Here is a 22,035-nt window from a genome sequence, read left to right on the forward strand (position 1 = left end):
TTCTACTTTTCTCATTAAAAAAGGAAAAACAATAAGACCGCTTTGATTAATAGTGTCCTATTAACTAACAAACAAAAATAATCCCATGCAGTATAAAAAAAATAGAGAGAGAGAAAAAATAAAGGAGTAAAACGATGCTTCAGGTTCAAGCTTCTTGTAGTGAAATAAATAACAGACTGCTGTTTGCGTAGCTTTTCAGGTCTCGTCCAACGATTCTCGTATAGCAGTTGACTTGGCTCAACCATTCACATTTCAAAGCATGGCTGTGTTTTGCAACGCTGCGGTAACCCCAGACTAGAGGACATTGCAAACAGCCTATCCCACACATCTCACACGCCGTGACGTTCTGAAGTGGGCGCGGTCTTGGCTCAGAAACGTTGAAGCCATACAGGCTGTCACTGTCATTAGTGAGAGGAAACCAGATCGTGGTCAGATGGCCCTGGGTACACACTTCCCAATACTCACACAGAGAAAATACAAATTGTGGGTATTAAGGTTATTAGGTTAGGCTATAATATTATTATTATCCAACATCAATGTTTTACAATGACCATCCATTCATGCATGCATTTAGGTTTCTGAGTGCAACCACTTACAAAATCTTGAATATACAACAATATTTGTTGTCCTATGTGAATGTAATAATACTACCACATCTGCAGGAGTTGCAGGGGTTGCTCCATACATTGAGAAATGTAGACCCTGGTGTCTGGTAGGACCTATACTTGAAGCTCGATATATCTCTCATGACCAAAGTCAGGGAGGAGGATTCCTTCTTGGATGAGCAGTAGACCATGTGTTCCCATGTGTGTAGCAAGGGTTTGAAATGACTTTGAATCCTGGGCAGTTGTTATGACTGCTCTCCACCGGTAGCTTTAAAATACTCTCCAGGCCTGTGAGTGCTTAGTTTGACTTCAAGACTTTACCATTTTTCAACCTATATCTTCATATAATTGGCCCTCACTAATGTTCATGATAAATAAATGGTAAATGGTGCATTTATATAGCGCTTTTAATCCAAAGCGCTTTACAGAGATTGTGCATTACATTCACCCATTCACGCACACATTCATACACCGGTGGCGGAGGAAACCATGCAAGGCACCAACCTGCTCACCGGGAGCAATGTGGGGTTCAGAGTCTTGCCCAAGGACCCTTCGACATTAACTCAGGGGGAGCCCGGATTCGAACTGGGAACCCTTCGGGATTTATACCCTTCGTGCTCTAATACCAGTTTCTCTACCCCTGAGCTATGCCGCCCCACATAAAATAGCACAATTGTTTTCTACTCTGCCTGTGGAGACCATAGGGTGGAGAGTGAGACCTGTCTACCAGTGACGTCATCATCTATGCCAGCTGGGGTTTCCAACAGGTTGTCCGTGGACCACTGGTGGTCCGTGAAGGTATTGCATGTGGTCCCTGATCAGTATTGTAGGAAAGTGACATTTTTATTTTATTCAATTTTATTTTATTTTTTCATTACTTTATTTTATTATTATTATTTTTTTTTTAATTTGGAGAAACGTATTAACTTGGTAGGGCCTATCTGAGGACAGGGGAATGGACCACTATTGAGAAACAGTTGACAGCAGTTACTGGGATGTAGGAGCCTAGGAGGTCAAGAACATCCACAGAAAAGGGAATTAGAATCTCAAGAAGAAGAAGAAGTTTATATACCAAATAGTCATCATTATTAGGAAATGTGCCCATGTAATCGCATGTGTCTGCTCAGTCACATTTAGTTACAAATCAGACCTGAGTTAGAAGGCTACATGGATAAAGTAAAAGAAATTCACAGAAACACTCAAAAAACATGCTCTGCTCAGCGCTCACTATACTTCAGTCATTCTTTAAGAACATGTTGACAAACAGTCTCAAAAGTAGTGAAAATAGCAGATACAAGCTCACAACGCGGCGCAAAATAATTGCTATTTTCACTATACTTTTGAGACTGTTTCTTTCCCTTCTCTAATTTATTGAATGTCTTACATTTTTCATTTATGTATTCATGAAAATACTTGAAGAAATCATTGTAATTTTTATATAATAATAATTCAAAACAAAATGTAGAAAACCAAAAATTAAGGGACCCATAAAAATGTGTCCTTGACCCATAAATGGGTCCCGACACAGTGTTTGGGAACCAGTGTTATAAAGGGTTATACATATTTTATTTCGCATAACTATAATCATACAGTCATAAGCCGATCATAATGCATTTTAGACTTGGGATGCATAGCAAGTGTTACCAAAAACGCTAATCTTAACCCATATCCCCACCCAACACAACATTGGTCCCCTGATTGATTCTTAGTCTGGGTGGTGGTCCCTGGTTCTGTGGTTCACAACCCCTGATCTATGCGGAATACATCCATCCTTCAAAATTGGTATGAAAAGTCACCTTCAGGCAGCTGCTACTCGTGACTTGTAAATAGACTAAGCCCCCATAGACTAAGTTACCATGCTATAATAAAAGCCATTGTTCTGGCGATAATAAAACTCTAAATAACTTGTTTTAAAAAGATAAATCTGCCTAACGATGATGTCACTGGTAGACAGGGTTCTGAACGGTCCACAGCCCTCCTAAGAAACACAGACAGAGTAGAGAAAAACTGTGCTATTTTATCGTTAACATTAGCGGGACCAATGAAGAAAAAGTCATCATTTAATTCTTAATTGATTCATTATTCATTATATAAATTAGGAATTTGCTCTAATAGGGGACATTGATTGTGCAGGTGAGAATTGGGGCAGCATCGAAACGTATACTGTATTGTCTGTATGTCATAATATGTTATTTCCCCACACAGTTTCCTTGGGTCCTGATGGCTGCAACCCATGACTTACACAGCGTTGGCTAGTCAACCCAGCTTGGCGGAGATATGCGCTCCACGGAGCACCCCTTTGAAAGGTATAGTAAATATTCATTTTCATAGATGAATGAAACATTAATGATACATTCTCTACTACACCATGTGTTCCACAAGAGGGCAGGCTGGCAGAAGAAATGATTCCCTGTAAAGATATCTCTGTCAGGAAGTCATAGCAAATAACCATAGAAGGAAATGCTAATAGTAGGGCTGTCACAATTATTACATAATCGTCTAATCGTGATTTTTTTTTGGAAAAATGTTCATATATTTAAAACAAAAGTCAAAAATAGTGGAAATAGCAGATCTACAAGCTCACAACGCGTCGCATTGCGACGCGTTGTGAGCTTGTAGATCGGCTATTTCCACTATCAATGTTCTTTTTTAAGTATAAAGTTGTCAAATATGTCAGTAATTTCTTTGTATATTTAGATTATGTGTCATATGTACCATGTGCAACTTAAAAGCCTAAAAGCTAAACAGAAATGTAATTGTCAACGACAAAAAACACAATTAAATCGTTAATCGCAATTATTTGAGTGACAAATAATCGTCATGTAAAATGTCATAATCGTGACAGCCCTAGCTAATAGTGCTGAAACATTAATGAAGAGATGCACGCGGCACACTGCCTTTATCTAACACATCACTAAGTTGTAGCCTAACCCAAGTTATTGGTGTAGATGTGTCTTTCTACCGTCAGACACCACATACCAAGCCATGCACAAAGCAAATCTACAAATCGATAGTTGGCCAGGAAATTTCTTTGCATTCAATGACATTATGTAAACACACATTTTATATACCCAGACCAGTCAGCTGCTGTATTGCACAAAGTGATGTTATATTCTCACAATAGCTGTCACCCAGGGGTGTAGCACGGAATTCACTGCTTCTGCAACATGATGTGTGACTCTCAGCCTCTCTCCCATACAGACCTATAGCCTGACAGATTGAAAGACAAACAGTTTCGATCTCAATTGCTGTCTGGTGCCAAAGTCAATTTGCCTCATCTGTGTGTGTATGTGTACACATTTTGGTCTATAACTCTTGAATTGTAGGTCGTAGTAGGTCTGCAGTCAAAATTCTCTTTCCCAGGCTTCCTCTAGCCTTACATTAAGTCGCTCCTGTAGAAGTTTCTGCATTGATGACGTTTATGGCTACAGGAGCGTCTTAACGCTTTGACAGACAGGTCGGGAGTATGGTCTGCAAAACGGCTACTGCGGCTCTACACATGCACACATGCGAGACATATCTTCCGTACAAGTTCGTCAAGGTTTTTGCGACTTGTCCGGTAGCCTTGTTTAATGTATTAGTCCGTATTGTTAAATAAAATGAGTTTTTACAAAGTGTGTGTCTTTTCCAAATCTAGCATCTCTGGTTTGGTTAAAGATGGCTGCACTTATCACGTGACGTTCATCCATTCCCCCATTCGCTCATACAAGGACATGACTAAGTGTATACGGAAGAATGCACAATAATGCTTCCAGCCACCAACGGGCGCTGTTGCAGCTAACGTTGTAGCAAACGAGGAAAAGTTGTACACTTGGTAAAAACTCATTTTATTTAACAATACGGACTAATACATTAAACAAGGCTACCGGACAAGTCGCAAAAACCTTGACGAACTTGTACGGAAGATATGTCTCGCATGTGTGCATGTGTAGAGCCGCAGTAGCCGTTTTGCAGACCATACTCCCGACCTGTCTGTCAAAGCGTTAAGACGCTCCTGTAGCCATAAACGTCATCAATGCAGAAACTTCTACAGGAGCAACTTAATGTAAGGCTAGGCTTCCTCATTTTATTTTCTACTACTGCTAGAGTTGCAAAACTCACACAAATCGCTCCACATTATCTCTCACTCATATCATTCCGTTTAGCTATAATTGCTTTCCAAAATTTTGGGGAGGGGACTCTATTTTACAGTACATTAAAAAAGGCAACGATCAGGAAAGCATCATCCAATCGCCCCAAATTTGAATCACACATTGAGGGGTCAATAACATTTCTATTGTTGATAGGTGGTAGCCTCGCAGAGCCAAACGAATCTGCCATTGCAAGAAAAATTGCCCGCTCAGTTATTCAAATATCTTACGCCTCACAAGGTGTGAGGAACCAACCAATTGCCCAGTATGCAAATGTAGGACAGGCTTTAGGTCGTGAGAAACCAACCAGTGCCCAGTATGCAAATGTAGGGCAAGTGTATCAGCTTTGCGCTACTCTGATTGGTTGTAGGTCTAACCAATAGAGTCGGTTTGAATCTTTTTGTAACCGCCCCTTGGCGACAAAAAGAACACTGAGAAGAACCAGACTAATATCCATGCAGTGATATTGTCTGGCTATGCGTATGCGAGGCTAGATTGGTGGTGTGCGTACGATGTATTAGCGGTTGTAGGAGAATGCTCCCCATTCCTTCACTGATTGTTGTATTATGTGTGTCATCATTATTATGTTATTATGTTATATGTTATTATTATAACTTGTGTACTGGCAACGTGTAATGTAGCTGACTTAATATGATTGGAAAATAGGCCTATATAGACTTCTTTTGTCTGGATAAAGTAGGGTGCTGTCTATGGTCCTGAAACACAGCGTCTTCTTTACTTCCGATGTTTGTTTGTGTCCAGACAGTCTGCTATATTCCAATTGGCTATAATTGCATTCCAAAATGTGTGGGAAGGGTCTATTTAACAACATGTGAGTCCCATGTTGAATTAAACTCACATGTTGTGGTGCCCATGAAGGGCACCACAAATGCGAAACGTATACTGTATTGTTTGTATGTCATAATATGCTATTTCCCCACACAGTTTCCTTGGGTCCTGATGGCTGCAACCCATGACTTACACAGCGTTGGCTAGTCAACCCAGCTTGGCGGAGATATGCGCTCCACGGAGCACCCCTTTCTAGTTGAAAGGTATAGTAAATATTCATTTTCATATTTTGAATCTGCCCTGAGATCTATTTGTACCACCCACCAAGATTTGAGCGTTCAGAAAATAATAAATAATTGACAGTTTGTAGGATTTGCCTTTTCTATGCTAGCAAATTTCAAGGCCTGAGGCTTGGGGGCATGACACCTGAATGGTGCCATGAAGTATTATCCAATACATGATGGCTGCTAATCAAGCCTAACTAGGAGAAATTAAAGTTTGTGCGCAGAACCATTACTGTAGCTTTGCCTTAATTTACAAGAATGCTTGAATTGCGGTGATTTAGGCCAATTTATCCGCTCTGGATGGTGACTGGTCAGTCAATTGAATAACCCCTCTGCAAGCAAACACAAGCTCAGAGATCAAGATGACATGATAGCATAGTGTCACATGACATTCTGAAGTTTATTATCCACACACAGAGAATATAGGCTATACAGCACAATCCAGATTACAGGAAGCATTGTGCGTCATCAGAATTAAGCAAGATAGTAAAACATGACGTGCAGACCAGACGACATTGCATCCTGTGTCCTTTGGGGCTGCTGTATCTTGATAAAAGAGAAGCACATGGCATCAGAGTAACATCTATGCAAGGCACTCGGGTGGCACAGTGGTAAAGTCCCTGCCCACCACCATAGAGGTTGTGGGTTCGAATCCATCGCGGTGCATCCGGCTTTGTCGGCGTCAATGGGAACCATATAGTTGGCCAGTATTCAGGGTAGGGAAGTCAGGCGGGGAGGGTGACATTGATCATTGCATGTATTCCTACAGGCCCGTCAGCGGGGAGTGTTGGGGGGAGGAGTAGGACGAAGGCTCTATGTCTTCCCGGTGGGTGGGGGCTCCTCACTGGCAGGTGAGTCAGTAGGATACAACAGCAGTGACAACACAGAAATGTGTGTGATGAGGTATCAAACGACTAAATTGGAGAGCAATTGGTCAAAAAAATAATTGGCTACTCTAATTTATAAAAAAATAAATGTTGAAATTTATGGACACCATGTCACCACCACTCGGTTCACACTGGTGTGATTTTTTAATTCTAGGTGTACAATTTAACACTATTTAACACTATCATAAATCAAACCTGCCTGGGCCAGTGGTTCCAATTCAGCAACAATAGCACTACAATAAAACAGTAATAGCATAGTAATGCAACACACCACAGTAAAAAGCAGAATGTTTTTCTCTTTTATTTATTTTTTAAATACAGAAATAAATATTTGATGATCGACAATAATTATTCTGGCTTGTCAAACAACAAGATAGTTTGTCAGACTCCTTTTTCAGTTTCTGGGTTGTTGAGTTGCCCTCAATAGCTTACTATAAGTCATAAAGATTGTCTTTATCAAGATCAACCCTCAGCATTTGAGCTTGCGGTCTCCTAATAATGGGGTCTAATATGGAGAGTAAGGTAACAGAGGGCAGATAGTGACTAATCATACACCAAATAATCATTAGCTGTTGGAAAGATAAACGTGTCTCCTCGTCTGACTTAAGCATGACTCTACTTTCAAAGTTGCATCCAATCTAATAAGCCAATGTTTTTAGCACACACTGCTGTGAAAGGTCCCTGACACAATAACTAGATAGATTAATGGTGGCCAAATACCATCCATTTAACATTCTTGTACTATCAGATACTGCCGCTCCTTGCATCCTCAGCTCAGAATGAATTAATTGAGAGTGTGAAAATTAGAAGTATAAAAACAAACAATGGAACAGGAGCGCACACCAGTAGTGATGTGCTGACAACGGTAAACCACGTTTTAAAGAAAAAGGTCCCTCAGTCACCTTTTATTATTTAAGACACCAAAGTTTCAAGTATGTCTTCTTTGAAATCGTCATTTATGAATTTATAAAATGTATAAAAGTATACAACCCCAGTGGTGATGCGAAGCCAGTGCCACAAATGGTGCTATAGTCTCCTTTTAAACTGGGTACCAACAATTTTATACTTTAAGGTACGATTGTGCCGCATGGCAACTTGGCAAGCTCACGTGTCACATCGTAATGTGTTGTAGGTCAGCTATTTTGGCTAACTTTGAAACTTTTTGATCATTTAGGAAAAAATACCCCACAATGACTTGCCCAAAATAAGGACACCAGTTTGTAAGTGGTTTAAACAGGGTAAACTGCTTCAGCTTTACACAGCAGAATATCAATGTAATTAATTTCTCTCAGTTATTGAACTGTTTATATGTCCAATTTTAGACTAGCTTTATGTGTATAGACTAGAGCAACATTTAAGATTCAAGAGGCCTTATGCTACTCTATTTCATTCATACTCCCATGCTAAATATTTCCAACAGAACATTCAACAAAAATAAAAGCACATTCAGCACAAATAGAAGAACATTCTGCAAACATTTGGCAAAAATGTACAAGCTCACAAGGTGTCTGTCATGTTGCAAATGCCTTGTGAACTTGTAGATTTCTTATTTGATGCACACCCGCATGAAGTATATAGGGTTTTAAGTGTATAAGAGGGAGTCAGGAGGAATCAAGCATCACATCTTGGTTTATATATAAACGACGTACTGTATGCAATAAGGTTACAGTAGAGCCAAGACAGATGAGGCCTGGAGTCCATATGGACCATTAAAGTGTACAAACACAAATGAACTTAATGTGACCATGTTTTAAGTAGGATGTAAGGATTTACAGCTTTGATGTACAGGATATCGAGGCTGTAAAGACGCATGCACGCACGCACGCACGCACGCACGCACGCACGCGTGAGAGAAAACGTATACAATGTAAGTATAACAGTAAGAAGCCGTAAGCAGGGTGGTGTTCATTGGATCACTTGTGTAACAGGAATTTGATATGCATACTTCACAGTGTGTGTGTGTGTGTGTGTGTGTGTGTGTGTGTGTGTGTGTGTGTGTGTGTGTGTGTGTGTGTGTGTGTGTGTGTGTGTGTGTGTGTGTGTGTGTGTGTGTGTTTTGTTTTATTATTTTTGTGAGGACCATAAGTTCCCACACATTTAGTAAAACATTAAAGAAATCAACCTTGAGGGGACATTGTTCTGGGCTCCATGGGGAAAAGAGTACATTTTATGGTTAGGGATAAGGATTTTGAGGTTAGGATTAGGATAAACCTTTGACATCCTCACAACAGATACTAAATAAAACAAACATTGTGCGCGCGCGCGCGCCCGTGCATGTGTATGTTTGTGGTTGGATGCTCTGTTGGAAGAGTTGACGAGGGCCTCCATCAAAATCTATTTATACACTCTGTGGAAAGTGTTCAGCCGGTTCCATTTTCTCAGATTATAATAACACTCACACAATAGCACTTCTAACAGTGTCATAGCAATAGCATTAATGTTACTTCTGACTGTCCAAACTGCCTCCAAATGGCTTTAAAGAGACAATAAAACCCATTGTTGTGTCCCTTTCAACACGTTAGTGTTTCCTGCACCTGATAATGGCCTAGGGTGTGTTGAAACGGAAGCACTATGCAACACCACGGTGTGTGTCTAAATGGCTTGGTCTCCTAAGCCAACCATGCTCTTATAATATCAGAGCTCCCTCTGTGGCATGTGTGTTTGTTCAAGACATTTATAACCCTACCTAGCTAGGATGGTGACAAACCTAATAGGGTAAGTGTAAGTGTTCTGATTCCAACACCCTGAGTGTAAACATAACATGAAAATAAAGTTCAGTATCATCACAGAAAAATCTATTTGTACTTTCCATGTACAGCATACTGAGGGAGTATGTTGGTGTCATGTTAAAGGAACAGAAGATTTCAGATGTAATCCATTAGTAGACAGCTGTATATTAGCTATACATCATAGTGACTGAGTATTAGGATATTAGGTGCACCTAACCATAAAGTTATCACACATGAGAACATGTGTGATAATGGAGCACTTGAAATTGTATTATTTGGGCAGTTTGACAGAAAGTAGATATATAACTACAGTATTATAAGAATGAAGATGGATAGGAACTAGACAAGAACTTTACAAGTTATTAAATAATCATTTATTAGTGATGTTTGAGATCTGTATAGAGTGGTAAAGTGCTTGCCCACCACTGTGGAGGTTGGGGGTTCGATTCCACCACAGTGTGTCTGGCTTTGTCGAGTGTCTGTGTTCGGGGGAGGGAATCACCCATAAGTGAGGAATTCATTGGCATAATGACTAAATTGGGGAGAAAAAGGGGGTAAAAAGGAAAAAAATATTATTATATAAGAAATCTAAGAGCTTTAAAAAGCAAAAGATTTTGCTCCTTGGAGAGCATTAGCCATTCAGCCATTCATTTTCCCTGAGCTCCACTCCACCTCGACAGACCTTCTCCAGCTGTTTCTGGGTCTTCCTGCAGGTTCATTAAGGCCTGCCTGGTTGGTTGGAGGATGGTGTCCTCAAGGTTTCAATTTGTTCTTGTTATTGTGTGGATTGCCAGAGCTCTTAATTAGTGTGGTTGCTATAGGCAACACACTATGACACAATACCAGAGGAGGGTTTTGCAAGAGGAAAGGCCTTCTGCTTATACCCCATGCCTATACCCTATATTATGAGCTATATTATGAGCTAATGAGCAATGTTGACATTTTGGCCTAAGGGTGGCGTTAGAGGAAAGGTCATTGAGTCACTCAAATGGTTTTGGTTTGTCCTCAGGTGAGCATGAATGTGCTCAGCAAATTCCATGGTAATCCAGCCGTTTGCTTTTGAAATATCTTTTTAAAAATAGGCTCTACTTTGGGGTTTGTGATCTCCGCCATTGGCCATGCAAGCCATATCTCACACAATGAAGAGACTGTGGTATATAAGTGGCCGGCTGAGACTTTTATTGTCTTAATCTAACCTGCTTTTATAACAGACAATATTTATCAGCGCCACACAAAGCCTACACTTTTATGGCCGCATTGTGACCTTTGCTCCTGTCACAGTGTAAGCTTTACCTTCTCTTGGAAAATCGAGTCTTTGGGACATTCTAGACTGAAAGGGTGAATAGAACATAAGGGGGTTGTATTGATTCCTTTGTCTCCATATGAGATTGTTTCTTCTTGTTCCTATGTACATTGCAGTCTATGTTCAGGCTGTGTTTGATGTACCTGATCTGTCTATCTGCTGGTTAACATGTATTTACCATTGTACTTATTATTGGAGCGTGGCTCCGGTTTAGTCACTAATCTTATATGTAAGTGACAATCAGCTGAAAAACTTCAAAACCTATTAATAAGTGCTGAGGTATACAAAGGTATTGATGGTCTACCCATTCCTTTTATGATTTCCTTTTATGATAGACATTTGACTATATTAACTGTTTCAGTTTCATCACATTAATTAGAATAAGAGCCCTTGTTAGCTGATAAAGACCATGTTTATAAACATGATGGATTGTGATGTATAAGTGTGTCAATTTCCAGTCTATAAAATGAGAGTCTAATCTCCCCCCTCCCATTGGAAACACACACAGGCTGTCACTTGACAGTTGTTCATTAACGCATGGCGGACAAGTACTGTAGACAACCTCTTCCCAAGCTGGAGGCAAAGCTCTGTTGATCTTATGCTATCTATAAAGGACCAAACCGAGTTGAGATTTCTTTATTCAGTCTTTGTCCTCTAACCAAGGAGGATTGGATCAAACACTCTAAAAAGAGTATTTATTTCTACCTGAGTAGGCGCTGGAGAGTGTCGCAAGAAGAGTGACTGCTTTCTGCTGGGACTTTGAAAATGCTGATTAGTTCTGCTTTTACAGAGAATCCTCTTTGGAACTGACTTCTCCTAAGGGGGTCAATGTACATAATGGAATTCAACCTTCTCTCCTACCTCCCATTTTTGGAGATCTGATCACAGCGTTGGAATTTATTCGACATTATCAACAGATTGTTGAGAGAACCCAATATCTCAATCTTGATAATGTTCAGCGTACACTGTTTACCATTTGGGTTTTTGATTGCAGCGGCCGTCGCCTATGAGATGCTGGACGACTGCTGTGATCGTCCATACACCATGAACGTTGTTCTTTTGGAGGACAACACGTCGTGGAGTCTGAATTATGTGAAAGCGGCTGTTCAGAAAGCAATTGAAAAGGACAGGAAACTGAATGAAGAAGCAGGTAGATCAGTGCTTCTCAAACTTTTTCAAGTCAAGGACCCCCAAATTGATTTGAACCCCCATCTGAAAAGGTTTTGTACCGGGGACCCCCTCAGAAGAGAAGATTTGTGTATTAAAATAATTGTTCAAAAATGTTCAAACGTTTTCGATATGTTTCAGATATTCTATATCTGCTATTTTTGAATAGCCAACATTTGAATGTATGAAATGATAGAATTAGGCCATTTTAAAAACTTGTTTTAAACAATATATAAGCTTAATTTCCTGTACAGGGGACTGTAAAATCATTGTACTCTAATCTTGATAACAAGATTAATGAGTTAATTTTTCACTACAGATCAACGAGTTCAATTTGCACTACTGATTAATGAGATCGTAAATCAATGCGTAATTAATACTTCGTCACACAAAAGTTGCAAAAATAGCTTATCTACAATGCTATTTTCGATGTTGTGGGTTTTATACATTTTGCAGTAGAGGCCCATTGAAAAGTATTAACAAGAGCTTATGAGAGAGAGAGTTCAATAATAATGCAAAGGACTTTGTAAAGAAATGGGAAACTGTCATATAACTACATGCTTCAAAGTCACAAAAAGAAGTGATGAAGAGCTTATGAGTGAATCATATAATTCCATTGGATCCATTGGAACACAGGTTTTTCTATTTTCTGGAAAGTAACTGTTTTGGGCATACAAGATTTCTGCCCGACAGCGACTATATATATACCAGTAAGACTCCCTAATCACACAAATAGGGCAAAAATTAGTTTTTCCAAAATCTTCCTGATCCATGTTGATGACATGAGTGTAGACATACTGTGTAGTGATTTTCGGGCAAAATCTGTAGGAGCAGTGTCCAAAAATGTGTTTTTAAACATCGGCCTGAAGGTGGCGCTCTATGGGACAGATTCATGTTGATGGGATGAGTGTAGACATACTGTGTAGCGATTTGCGTGATTTTAGGGCAAAAATTGTAGGAGCAGTGGAGAAAAATGTGTTTTAAAAATCGGCCTGAAGGTGGCGCAATATGGGACAGATCCAAGTTGATGAAATGAGTGTAGACATACTGTGTACCGATTTGCGTGATTTTAGGGCAAAAATTTTAGGAGCAGTGTCCAAAAATGTGTTTTGCAAGAATCGGCCTCATGGTGGCGCTAGAAGAGGGCCATGTGAGAAATGAGGGGTGGGGTCTCCGCGTTGCCTTGGCGGACGAATAGGTACCGGCCCCGGCTCTCCCGGACGCTCCTAGCCCGAGTTACGGCATTTTATGTGAGCTGCAGTGGAGGGGGTCCTCCACTGGGGGCGTCACCACTTTTGCATCCGTTCTGGAGCACCAGGAGTGGGTGGTCCCCGGGAATTCCCCGTGAGCAGGCCCGTTGGGGTGGTCATTTGGTGATTTTTGCACATTTGTTCATTTTTTTACACTTGGGGGTCCCCCAGGGACCTGGGGGTCCCTGGAGCTCCGGGGGTCCTTGGAGGTTGTAATTTGGCAGGTAAGGAGTGTGTGTGCAAAATTTGGCATGGATGGGGGCAACGGTTGTGGAGATATGAGCAGGGCAAAAGTGTGACGTGTGACGTGTGACTCACTCACTCACTCACTCACGGACGGACAGCCGGTGGAGGTTTTGGTAGTAAATGCGACCTATGGTCGCAATCAACAGTTCTTATATTTTTGAGCGGTGGTCACAACGCTCCTATACGTGGCGGCCGTGTGTGTGGGTCTGTCTGTCTGTCTGTCTCTGTGTCTGTCTGTCTGTAGCCTGCAGTAACCTTTTCTGACCACACATGTTAAGGGAGGGGCGCTGTTGCACACACACACACACGCACACACACACACACACACACACACACACACACACACACACACCACCGCTCAGTTCACACAAGTGTGATTTTTATTTTCCTTTCTATTTCCCGAGGTTTGAACTTCACGTTAACGGCCAGCTACCATGGGTTCAACACCACGCTATACAGACGCAGAGGCTGTGGGAGCAGCTCGTGTGAGGGGGTCGAGATACTCAAGAAGTTACATGTAAGTTGGTCTCTTTCCTACAAAGCACTGCCTCAGAGTTACAAGAGGCTTTTTACTGTGTAAAAACCTATCTATTATGTTCCTAATTTACCAGCATGAGATGGAAATTGTCTTGAAATGTTTGTCAGGTATCTCGCCTTGCACTTGTTCTTGTCTTTGCATGGCACATTCACTCATTGACAACAAAGTGGACAACACTTACTCAACTGTTTAAACCATTACTCTGTCTGCCGCAGAAGATTAGTTACACAAGACAATGTACAATGCCAACTATTCCATAGTAGAGTGGAGTAACTACAATGTCTCTGCAGAACAATGGTGAAATTGGCTGTGTCATGCTGGGGCCGTCCTGCACATACGCCACCTTCCAACTAATGGAGTGAGTATGACCTCCTCTCTACATTTATATCTTCTCTTCCAACTAATGGAGTGAGTATGACCTCCTCTCTGCATTTATATCTTCTCTTCCAACTTCATTTTTGTTGTTGTTGCAGAAGCTCCCAATGTGTTGTAGTTAGTCATGAGCATAGAGAGTAGAGAAAGAAAGAATGATCAAAATAGAAAATACAAAAATGAGGCAGGATATCATTTTTTTTGTTGTAAAAGTAGACAATAGTTGGCAGCAGGTACTGTATACACACCAACACTCTCTTACACACACACACACACACGCACACGCACACGCACACGCACACACAGCACACACACACACACACACACACACACACACACACACACACACACACACACACACACACACAGTGCTCACCCTTCTTAGTTTACCGCTAGAATTAACCCGTTGTGACCCCTCTCTCACAGCGAGGACATTGGTTTCAAGCTGAGCATTCCCATCATCTCTGCTGGGAGCTTCGGTCTCTCGTGTGACTTCAAGAAGAAGCTGACCCGCATCCTGCCTCCGGCCCGCAAGATAGCGTCCTTCTTAACCGAGATCATGGCGTTCAAACCAGTTCAAGCGTTCAAACCAGTGTGGAATCGAGTCTACGTCTACAAGAAAGACAAAGACATCTCCACTGAGGACTGCTTCTGGTGAGAGAAATCAGAGGGCTTGCTGCTCTGCATGCTGACTCTCTGAAGCATCACATAGGCTACTTCCTCTGTACTGTAAAATCACTCTGAAAAAAATGGATTGGTGCAAAATGTATAGATAAACACGAAGGGTTTCACTGTGTGTTTCACAGAAATGTTGAATTTGAAATGTATAAGTGTATTCCATAAAAGATATTAGGGTCCCTACCAGGTTCGGACTGGCATATCTATAACTATTAATTTATGGAATGTCTGCTGTCCGTCTGCTGTCCGTCCGCATGCTGACAACACTGATACTAAACAGTGCCTCCGCCATGATAACAGACGAATGTTGAAACAATGCCCGACATCACTCACTGACATCACAGAAAATCATACAGGTATATGGGCATAACAGTCTGCATGCAGACATCACTGATATTAAACTGTGTCACCACAATGGTAATTAGCCACATGCTGAAACAATGCCAAAATAATGTCTGTCTGACATGATGAAACAAGTGACCAAATTTGGAGATGACTGACATCACTGACTGACATCACTACAGTGCCCAAATTTGGAGATGACATCACATACTGGCCTGGACACGGAACATCATATTTGGGCATAATAGAGAGCCAGACAGACAGAGATAAGAGATCTCCCTAATGTATGAGTATGAAAGGGAGACACACAAACGGATACAACGGGTATTGCACAACTGGACGTCAATGGTGACTATTCTTCAGCCGGTCTGGCACCGGTCACCGGTCTGGCTTCTCCAACATTTCTGAGACTCCTCAGGGACATTCATATACTGTGCACTCATATACTGTGCAGACCCCCGGGCACAGGACTAATAACTGTCTATTCACAGCTTCCATAGTCGAATGTTATGTATCATTAAAATGCAATGATAACATACCAAAATATCTATTGTCTTCTTAGTCAATTATGTCTTCTTAGTCAAATACATCTTATTTGTATTTCCTCAGGTACATCAATGCTTTGGAAGCTCCCTCAGTGCACTTCGCTAGCAATACGTCGAGGGTAATGCTGCGTAGCGCGGATGAGCTGAAAAATGCCCTGGAGTCTAATCGCAGACACAGTAACAGTGAGTATTTGATGACAAATATAAGTGATACAAATGAGTTTTTTTTTTGCTTAGCTTCTTGTCTTTCTACACCAGGGATGGGCAAATGTTTTAGGGCACATGATCACATGATGTTGTTGATGTTGAACCTGACACGTGCCGATACTCTGAGTCTGCAACTTAATCTCATGTACGGTATATGTTCTTCTTGCACCTTAAAGGAGTAGTTCACCCCCAAAATGACTTTTTTTCTATTGATTACTCACGCCATGGAGACTTGAGTTCAGTAATATTATTTTTGTATTTGTTGCATTCCTAAGACAAAAATATATATAATAGTAAATTTGCCCCCATTGACTCTGGATCCGGAATCAATGGTGGTACATTTATTGTAATCAAATTATTGCCTTAGGAATGAGGAACTTAAAGGTCATATCAATTCTGACTGTCTGGGGAAAAACATTTCATGCATATTAATTAAAAATGGCGTTGATAATTTAATCAACTCATTTGATCACCTAAATCATCCAATCTGCATGATTATGAAATTATGGCCGATAACCGATATTTTACAGGCTCATATCTGTCGATACCGATTCTAATACCGATATACAGTATATTAAATTATTATATTATAATGCAATATATATCTTATCGGTATCGACAGATATGACACTGCAAATATCTAAATTGAATATGTTTGATTTAAAAAAATACAGAAAACCCAGATTGAATCTTCAGTCTTCATCATTACAAAGGGCTTTTTCAGCTTCACATTCAAATGTGAATATTATAAAACAAAATATCGGCTAAACCGATCAGTTATTTTGAAATCGGTTCGATACCGATAATGCATTTTTATGGCCGATATGATGGTGATTCAACGAATTATAAAAATACCCCATGTTAAGCTCAAAATGTATCACATTGCGACGCGTAGACTGGCTGGTAGACTGGCTATTTTTGAAAATGTTTGAAAATATCTGAACATTTTTACTTTTTTGGAAACATGTTTGCCTGACAACGAACCCAAAATAGGGACACCAGGTTGAAAGTAGTTAAGACACAATATACATTAAAATGCCCCATGTTGTTGAATGTATGAATGTATGTATGAAGATATTAGAGTTCTGTGCTCTTTTATGCATCACAATGCCACCGGTTTGTAAAGTTTAAAGTATACCTCACTCTGTCTGCTCAGTTTTAATGTATAATTTGATGCTGCTTTGTGTTTATAGTTTTCATTCTGTGTGGGAACCGCCAAGACATTGAGGATGTGCAGAATTCGACGGCCATTCATCCCGACATCCTGTTCATTCTTCTTGATATTTATAAGTAGGTCTGATTCTGTCTGTCTGTCTGTCTGTCTGTCTGTCTGTCTGTCTGTCTGTCTGTCTGTCTGTTTTAATTACTAGTACAGAGTATTGTAGATAATGGTCTGTAAAAATCCATTATGATTACCTAGAACAATATCGGGTAGCACTTTATAATGAAGTACCTCAATAAAGGCTAATTAACAGCTAATAAGGCACTTATTAACAATGAATTAACAGCTAATAAGGCACATTAAGTCCTAATAGTGCATTTATAAACCCTTTACTATGCACTTATTATGAGATCAATTAACACTAACAAATCCTTAATAAAATCTTTATTATAACAGTATAAACAATTAATTAAGCCTTTATTAACACTTTATTAGGCAATTTAAAGCCACCTATTCTAAAGTGGGAACACATCGGGTACACCCGCCACTCTGACATGTCGGAAAGGAGACATGTCAGAGTGGCGGGTGTACCCGATGTGTTCCCACTTTAGAATAGGTGGCTTTAAATTGCCTAATAAAGTGTTAATAAAGGCTTAATTAATGACTTGTTGTTGTTTATACTGTTATAATAAAGATTTTATTAAGGATTTGTTAGTGTTAATTGATCTCATAATAAGTGCATAGTAAAGGGTTTCTAAATGCACAATTAGGACTCAACCGACATGTCAGAGTGGCGGGTGTACCCGATGTGTTCCCACTTTAGAATAGGTGGCTTTAAATTGCCTAATAAAGTGTTAATAAAGGCTTAATTAATTGTTTATACTGTTATAATAAAGATTTTATTAAGGATTTGTTAGTGTTAATTGATCTCATAATAAGTGCATAGTAAAGGGTTTATAAATGCACTATTAGGACTTAATGTGCCTTATTAGCTGTTAATTCATTGTTAATAAGTGCCTTATTAGCTGTTAATTAGCCTTTATTGAGGTGCTTCATTATAAAGTGCTACCTAATATCTTTCTCTTCCAGCAATGGGTCCTATGTCAACACAACGTCCCCTAAGAGCATGGATAAAGTACTGGTGGTCACTCTGCAAGAACAGAACTTGCCTGACTCTGGGTACAATGATACGGTGAGCCAGCATCACTGCAACCCACCTCTAACCACACCTACAGTAACCACGCTTGTTTTGTATACTGCTGCAACACGTCATGGGCACGGCGACACGACATGGGGCGGCATAGCTCAGGGGTAGAGAAACCGTTATTAGGGCACGAAGGGTTCCCGAAGGGTTCCCAGTTTGAATCCGGGCTCCCCCTGAGTTAATGTCGAAGGGTCCTTGAGCAAGACTCTGAACCCCTAATCATGGTTAACTCCTCCCATCCACTCTTGAAGGATATAGCAGGGGAGATGAGTACCAGCTGGGAACGCAGATTCATCGTTACAATATGGAAGCCCGACAGACTGGGTCAGTCCTTTATGCCTGCAACCATGAAGCTGTACAATGACGCTAATGTTCACTCTACTACCAGGTGTCCCGTCTGGTCTGTGGTCGTGGTCGAATTATCAATGTGACTCTTGTTATTGTGAGTCTTTCACACCTGCTGTGTTCCTATTATATGTTCCTTTTGTCTTTTACGTTGTGACTGCTGTAACTGCCATGGTGACAAAATGTCTATCCATCATCTATCTCTTCTATTCTTTATTATTTTCCTCCTTTCCCTTACTGTACTTGCTTACAAACACATAATTTCTCTCTCTCTCTCTCTCTCTCTCTCTCTCTCTCTCTCTCTCTCTCTCTCTCTCTCTCTCCAGCTAAATGACTATGTGGCAGGCTACCATGATGGGGCACTGCTGTTCGGCCAGGTCCTGAGAAATAGGCTGCTCAATGACAGCTCCACTTTTCCCCTCAACGAAAACCCCTTCGGGAATGTTTCTTTTGAAGGTACATTAATAGAAACCATTTATTTCCCCACCCATGTTGGTCTAAGGTTGGATCTCATCAAAGTATTTTTCCTGCACTTCCTCTACCCCAATGGACCCCCAAATTAATTAATGTATTTGGCCACAGACTCTCGCCTGAAAGGTTGTTATGCCAGGGACCCCATACAGGATCTATGTTTCAGAAATATTCTGAATGTAAACACACAAAACAATTTCCGTTAGTAATTGTTTGTACAGACAAATAATTGTATTTTATTTCAGCTAGCTAAAATGTTTTTCCAATTCTAGTTTTCATTATTTATTTAGTTTGAATCAACTATAATAACCATACTAATCAGATCAGCAGTAGGCCTATTGTGTACAGGAAGTCAGAACCTAACACACATGTTCTGGTAATGGTCACACACGTGTGTGTACATTTGTACTGCAGCTTGACACTATTGACCATTCCATCCTTTTCAATAGAATCCAACAGTGGGTGAGTTTAAGTGAGTTGGCGCTGAAATGGTTCTCCTCCTATCTATCAGGGATAAGTGTAGATGTCGCTATAAACGACTATGTTTCTTCCTCAGCTTCCTTGACCTGTAGGGTCCCCCAGGGTTCCACCCTTGGTCCAGACCTGTTCTCCCACTACATGTTACCCCTTGGTGCTCTCATAAACAGTTTTGAAGGCATCTCTTATAATTGTTACGCTTATGATACACAGTTATGTATTTCTTTTAAGCAACATGATTTAAGTAAACTCACAGTCATGTAGACTGTATAACTAGAATCAACAATTGGATGGCACAAAATGTACTACAGCTTAGTGTGGACAAAACCTGTCCCGTGGTTCATTGGCATCCAATGTAACCCATACAGTCTTCTTTGATAGTCACCTGAACATTGAGTTCCATGTAAAGATAACCAGTCATATCATTACGCAATATTATGCCCTTATGTGCCCTGTTGTTTTAACGTATTGTTTAAATTGCTGTATATGTATAATGATACAGCACCTTGTAACATTGTTTCGAAAGGTGCTTTATAAATAAAATGTACTTACTTGTGTGTGTGTGTGTGTGTGTGTGTGTGTGTGTGTGTGTGTGTGTGTGTGTGTGTGCGTGCGTGCGTGCGTGCGTGCGTGCGTGCGTGCGTGCGTGCGTGCGTGCGTGCGTGCGTGCGTGCGTGCGTGCGTGCGTGCATGCGCATGCGCATGCGTGTGTAAATGTTATTGCAGGTATGGGAGGACACTATGAACTTGATGAGTTTGGGGACAGGGATGCCAACTTATCTGTGATCTATACATCCAGGGCCACTGGCATGGTGAGACAATGACACCCCCCCTCCCTCCCCCACTGAATGTCAACAATGTCAGCTACACTGTCCTTGACCCATCTCAGCAGTGAAGTGACTTTATTGTCATACTGTCCTTACATTTACAGTTCGAAATATTGTTTGAGTTCAACACTGCTCTGAATAAAACCACAGTGGTGGATGACAACCCTGCCTTGCATTGGGAAGGAGGTCTTCTGCCTAGGGACCTGCCAGACCACCTCACTGGTAAGGATCAAGATAATATAATAATAGTTACCTACACCTCCCACGAGGGAAATTCAGTATTTTCAGCCCAACCCAGCTGATTCGCTGCCCACAAGGAGCACATGAGCAATTAGGGGTTAAGAGTCTTGCTCAGGAACACACATCGACATTGCTGGCCTGGCTTGGAATCGAACTTGGGACAACCAGGAGCTCTGGTTGCCCAGACAGGCTCCCTAACCATTCAGCTATGCCCCTCAAGATTAGGGGTGCCCGCCCCTGATGATTAGGGGTGCAACAGTTAACCAAACTAGTCGATTTAATCATTTTAAAATATATATACAGTATAAATATATATATATTGATAATTTAATCAAAGAATCAATTAATAAACAATCCCTATTTTGGGCATTTCTTTGCATAGGCAAAAAGTCTACATTTTAATAAATAGTTAAATACAGTAGCTGACACTGTAGCTGACACTGCATTGTGAGCTTGACTTATTACTGTAGGCTCCTAGATGGAGCATAGGGCCACAATCACACCCCGCAGTCAGACTCTGTTTCGGGCAGTTTTATTCAGTTGGGCCCGCGATAGTCTGGTCGCTTCAAGGTTCAAGGTTCAAGGTTCAACTTTATTGTCAACAATACCAATTTACAAGTAAAAGGGCAAGTGAAATTCATTGTGCGCAAGCAAAGCAGCAGCTACAGTCCTAAGAATACCACATTAAAATCAGTGTTAAGTTGCTAAAAGAACTAAGCTACTTAAGGTCTATATGTTAAGATCTAAAACTACCTAAAGTGCAAAAACTCGAGTGCAAACTGCAAATTTGTGCAAGATTGTGCAAATGCCAATACATAAGCCAACAGACATATGGCCATATAGTCCGGGCCGTGTAGTTCAGTGTTTGTTCATGAGTCTGATGGCGGTCAGGTAGAAGGTACTCCAGAGTCTTTGAGTGCGGCTGGCGAGGCTGAGGTAGCGCTTGCCTGGCCACGGCCGCGTTGCTGGCTTGAACGGGCCGTGGCCGGGATGGTAGACGTCCCCGACAATTCGCTCAGCCTTGGCCACACATCGCTTCTCATATATTCCCTGGAGGGAGGGAAGCTCACCTCCGACTATCCGCTGGGCTGTCCGCACCACTCTCTGTAGTGCATTTAGCTGAAGAACAGTACAGCTCCCGTGCCACACGATTAACCCACCCGTCAGGATGCTTTCGATGGTGCAGTTATAGAAGGACCTCAGGATACGGGGGCTGACCCTAAACTTCTTCAGGCGC

At 41.0% G+C, this 22,035-nt stretch overlaps 1 protein-coding gene across 1 annotated transcript in view; it reads left to right on the plus strand.

The window, feature by feature from the left end:
* Positions 1–11,771: 11,771 nt before the first annotated feature.
* Positions 11,772–22,035, plus strand: part of gucy2ca (guanylate cyclase 2Ca) — a gene marked incomplete at both ends in the record, with an annotated part of 28,588 nt that continues 18,324 nt past the window's right edge. The window contains 10 exons of the mRNA XM_080723232.1: positions 11,772–11,877; positions 13,795–13,907; positions 14,219–14,286; positions 14,727–14,954; positions 15,930–16,048; positions 17,266–17,362; positions 18,324–18,426; positions 19,110–19,239; positions 20,458–20,543; positions 20,663–20,780. Coding sequence (XP_080579358.1) covers positions 11,772–11,877; positions 13,795–13,907; positions 14,219–14,286; positions 14,727–14,954; positions 15,930–16,048; positions 17,266–17,362; positions 18,324–18,426; positions 19,110–19,239; positions 20,458–20,543; positions 20,663–20,780 — 1,168 coding nt within the window. The remainder of the gene's footprint in view (positions 11,878–13,794; positions 13,908–14,218; positions 14,287–14,726; positions 14,955–15,929; positions 16,049–17,265; positions 17,363–18,323; positions 18,427–19,109; positions 19,240–20,457; positions 20,544–20,662; positions 20,781–22,035) is intronic.

This window comes from Nannobrachium achirus, assembly GCF_963921795.1.
Source record: "Nannobrachium achirus genome assembly, chromosome: 4".
Classification (NCBI taxonomy): domain Eukaryota; kingdom Metazoa; phylum Chordata; class Actinopteri; order Myctophiformes; family Myctophidae; genus Nannobrachium; species Nannobrachium achirus.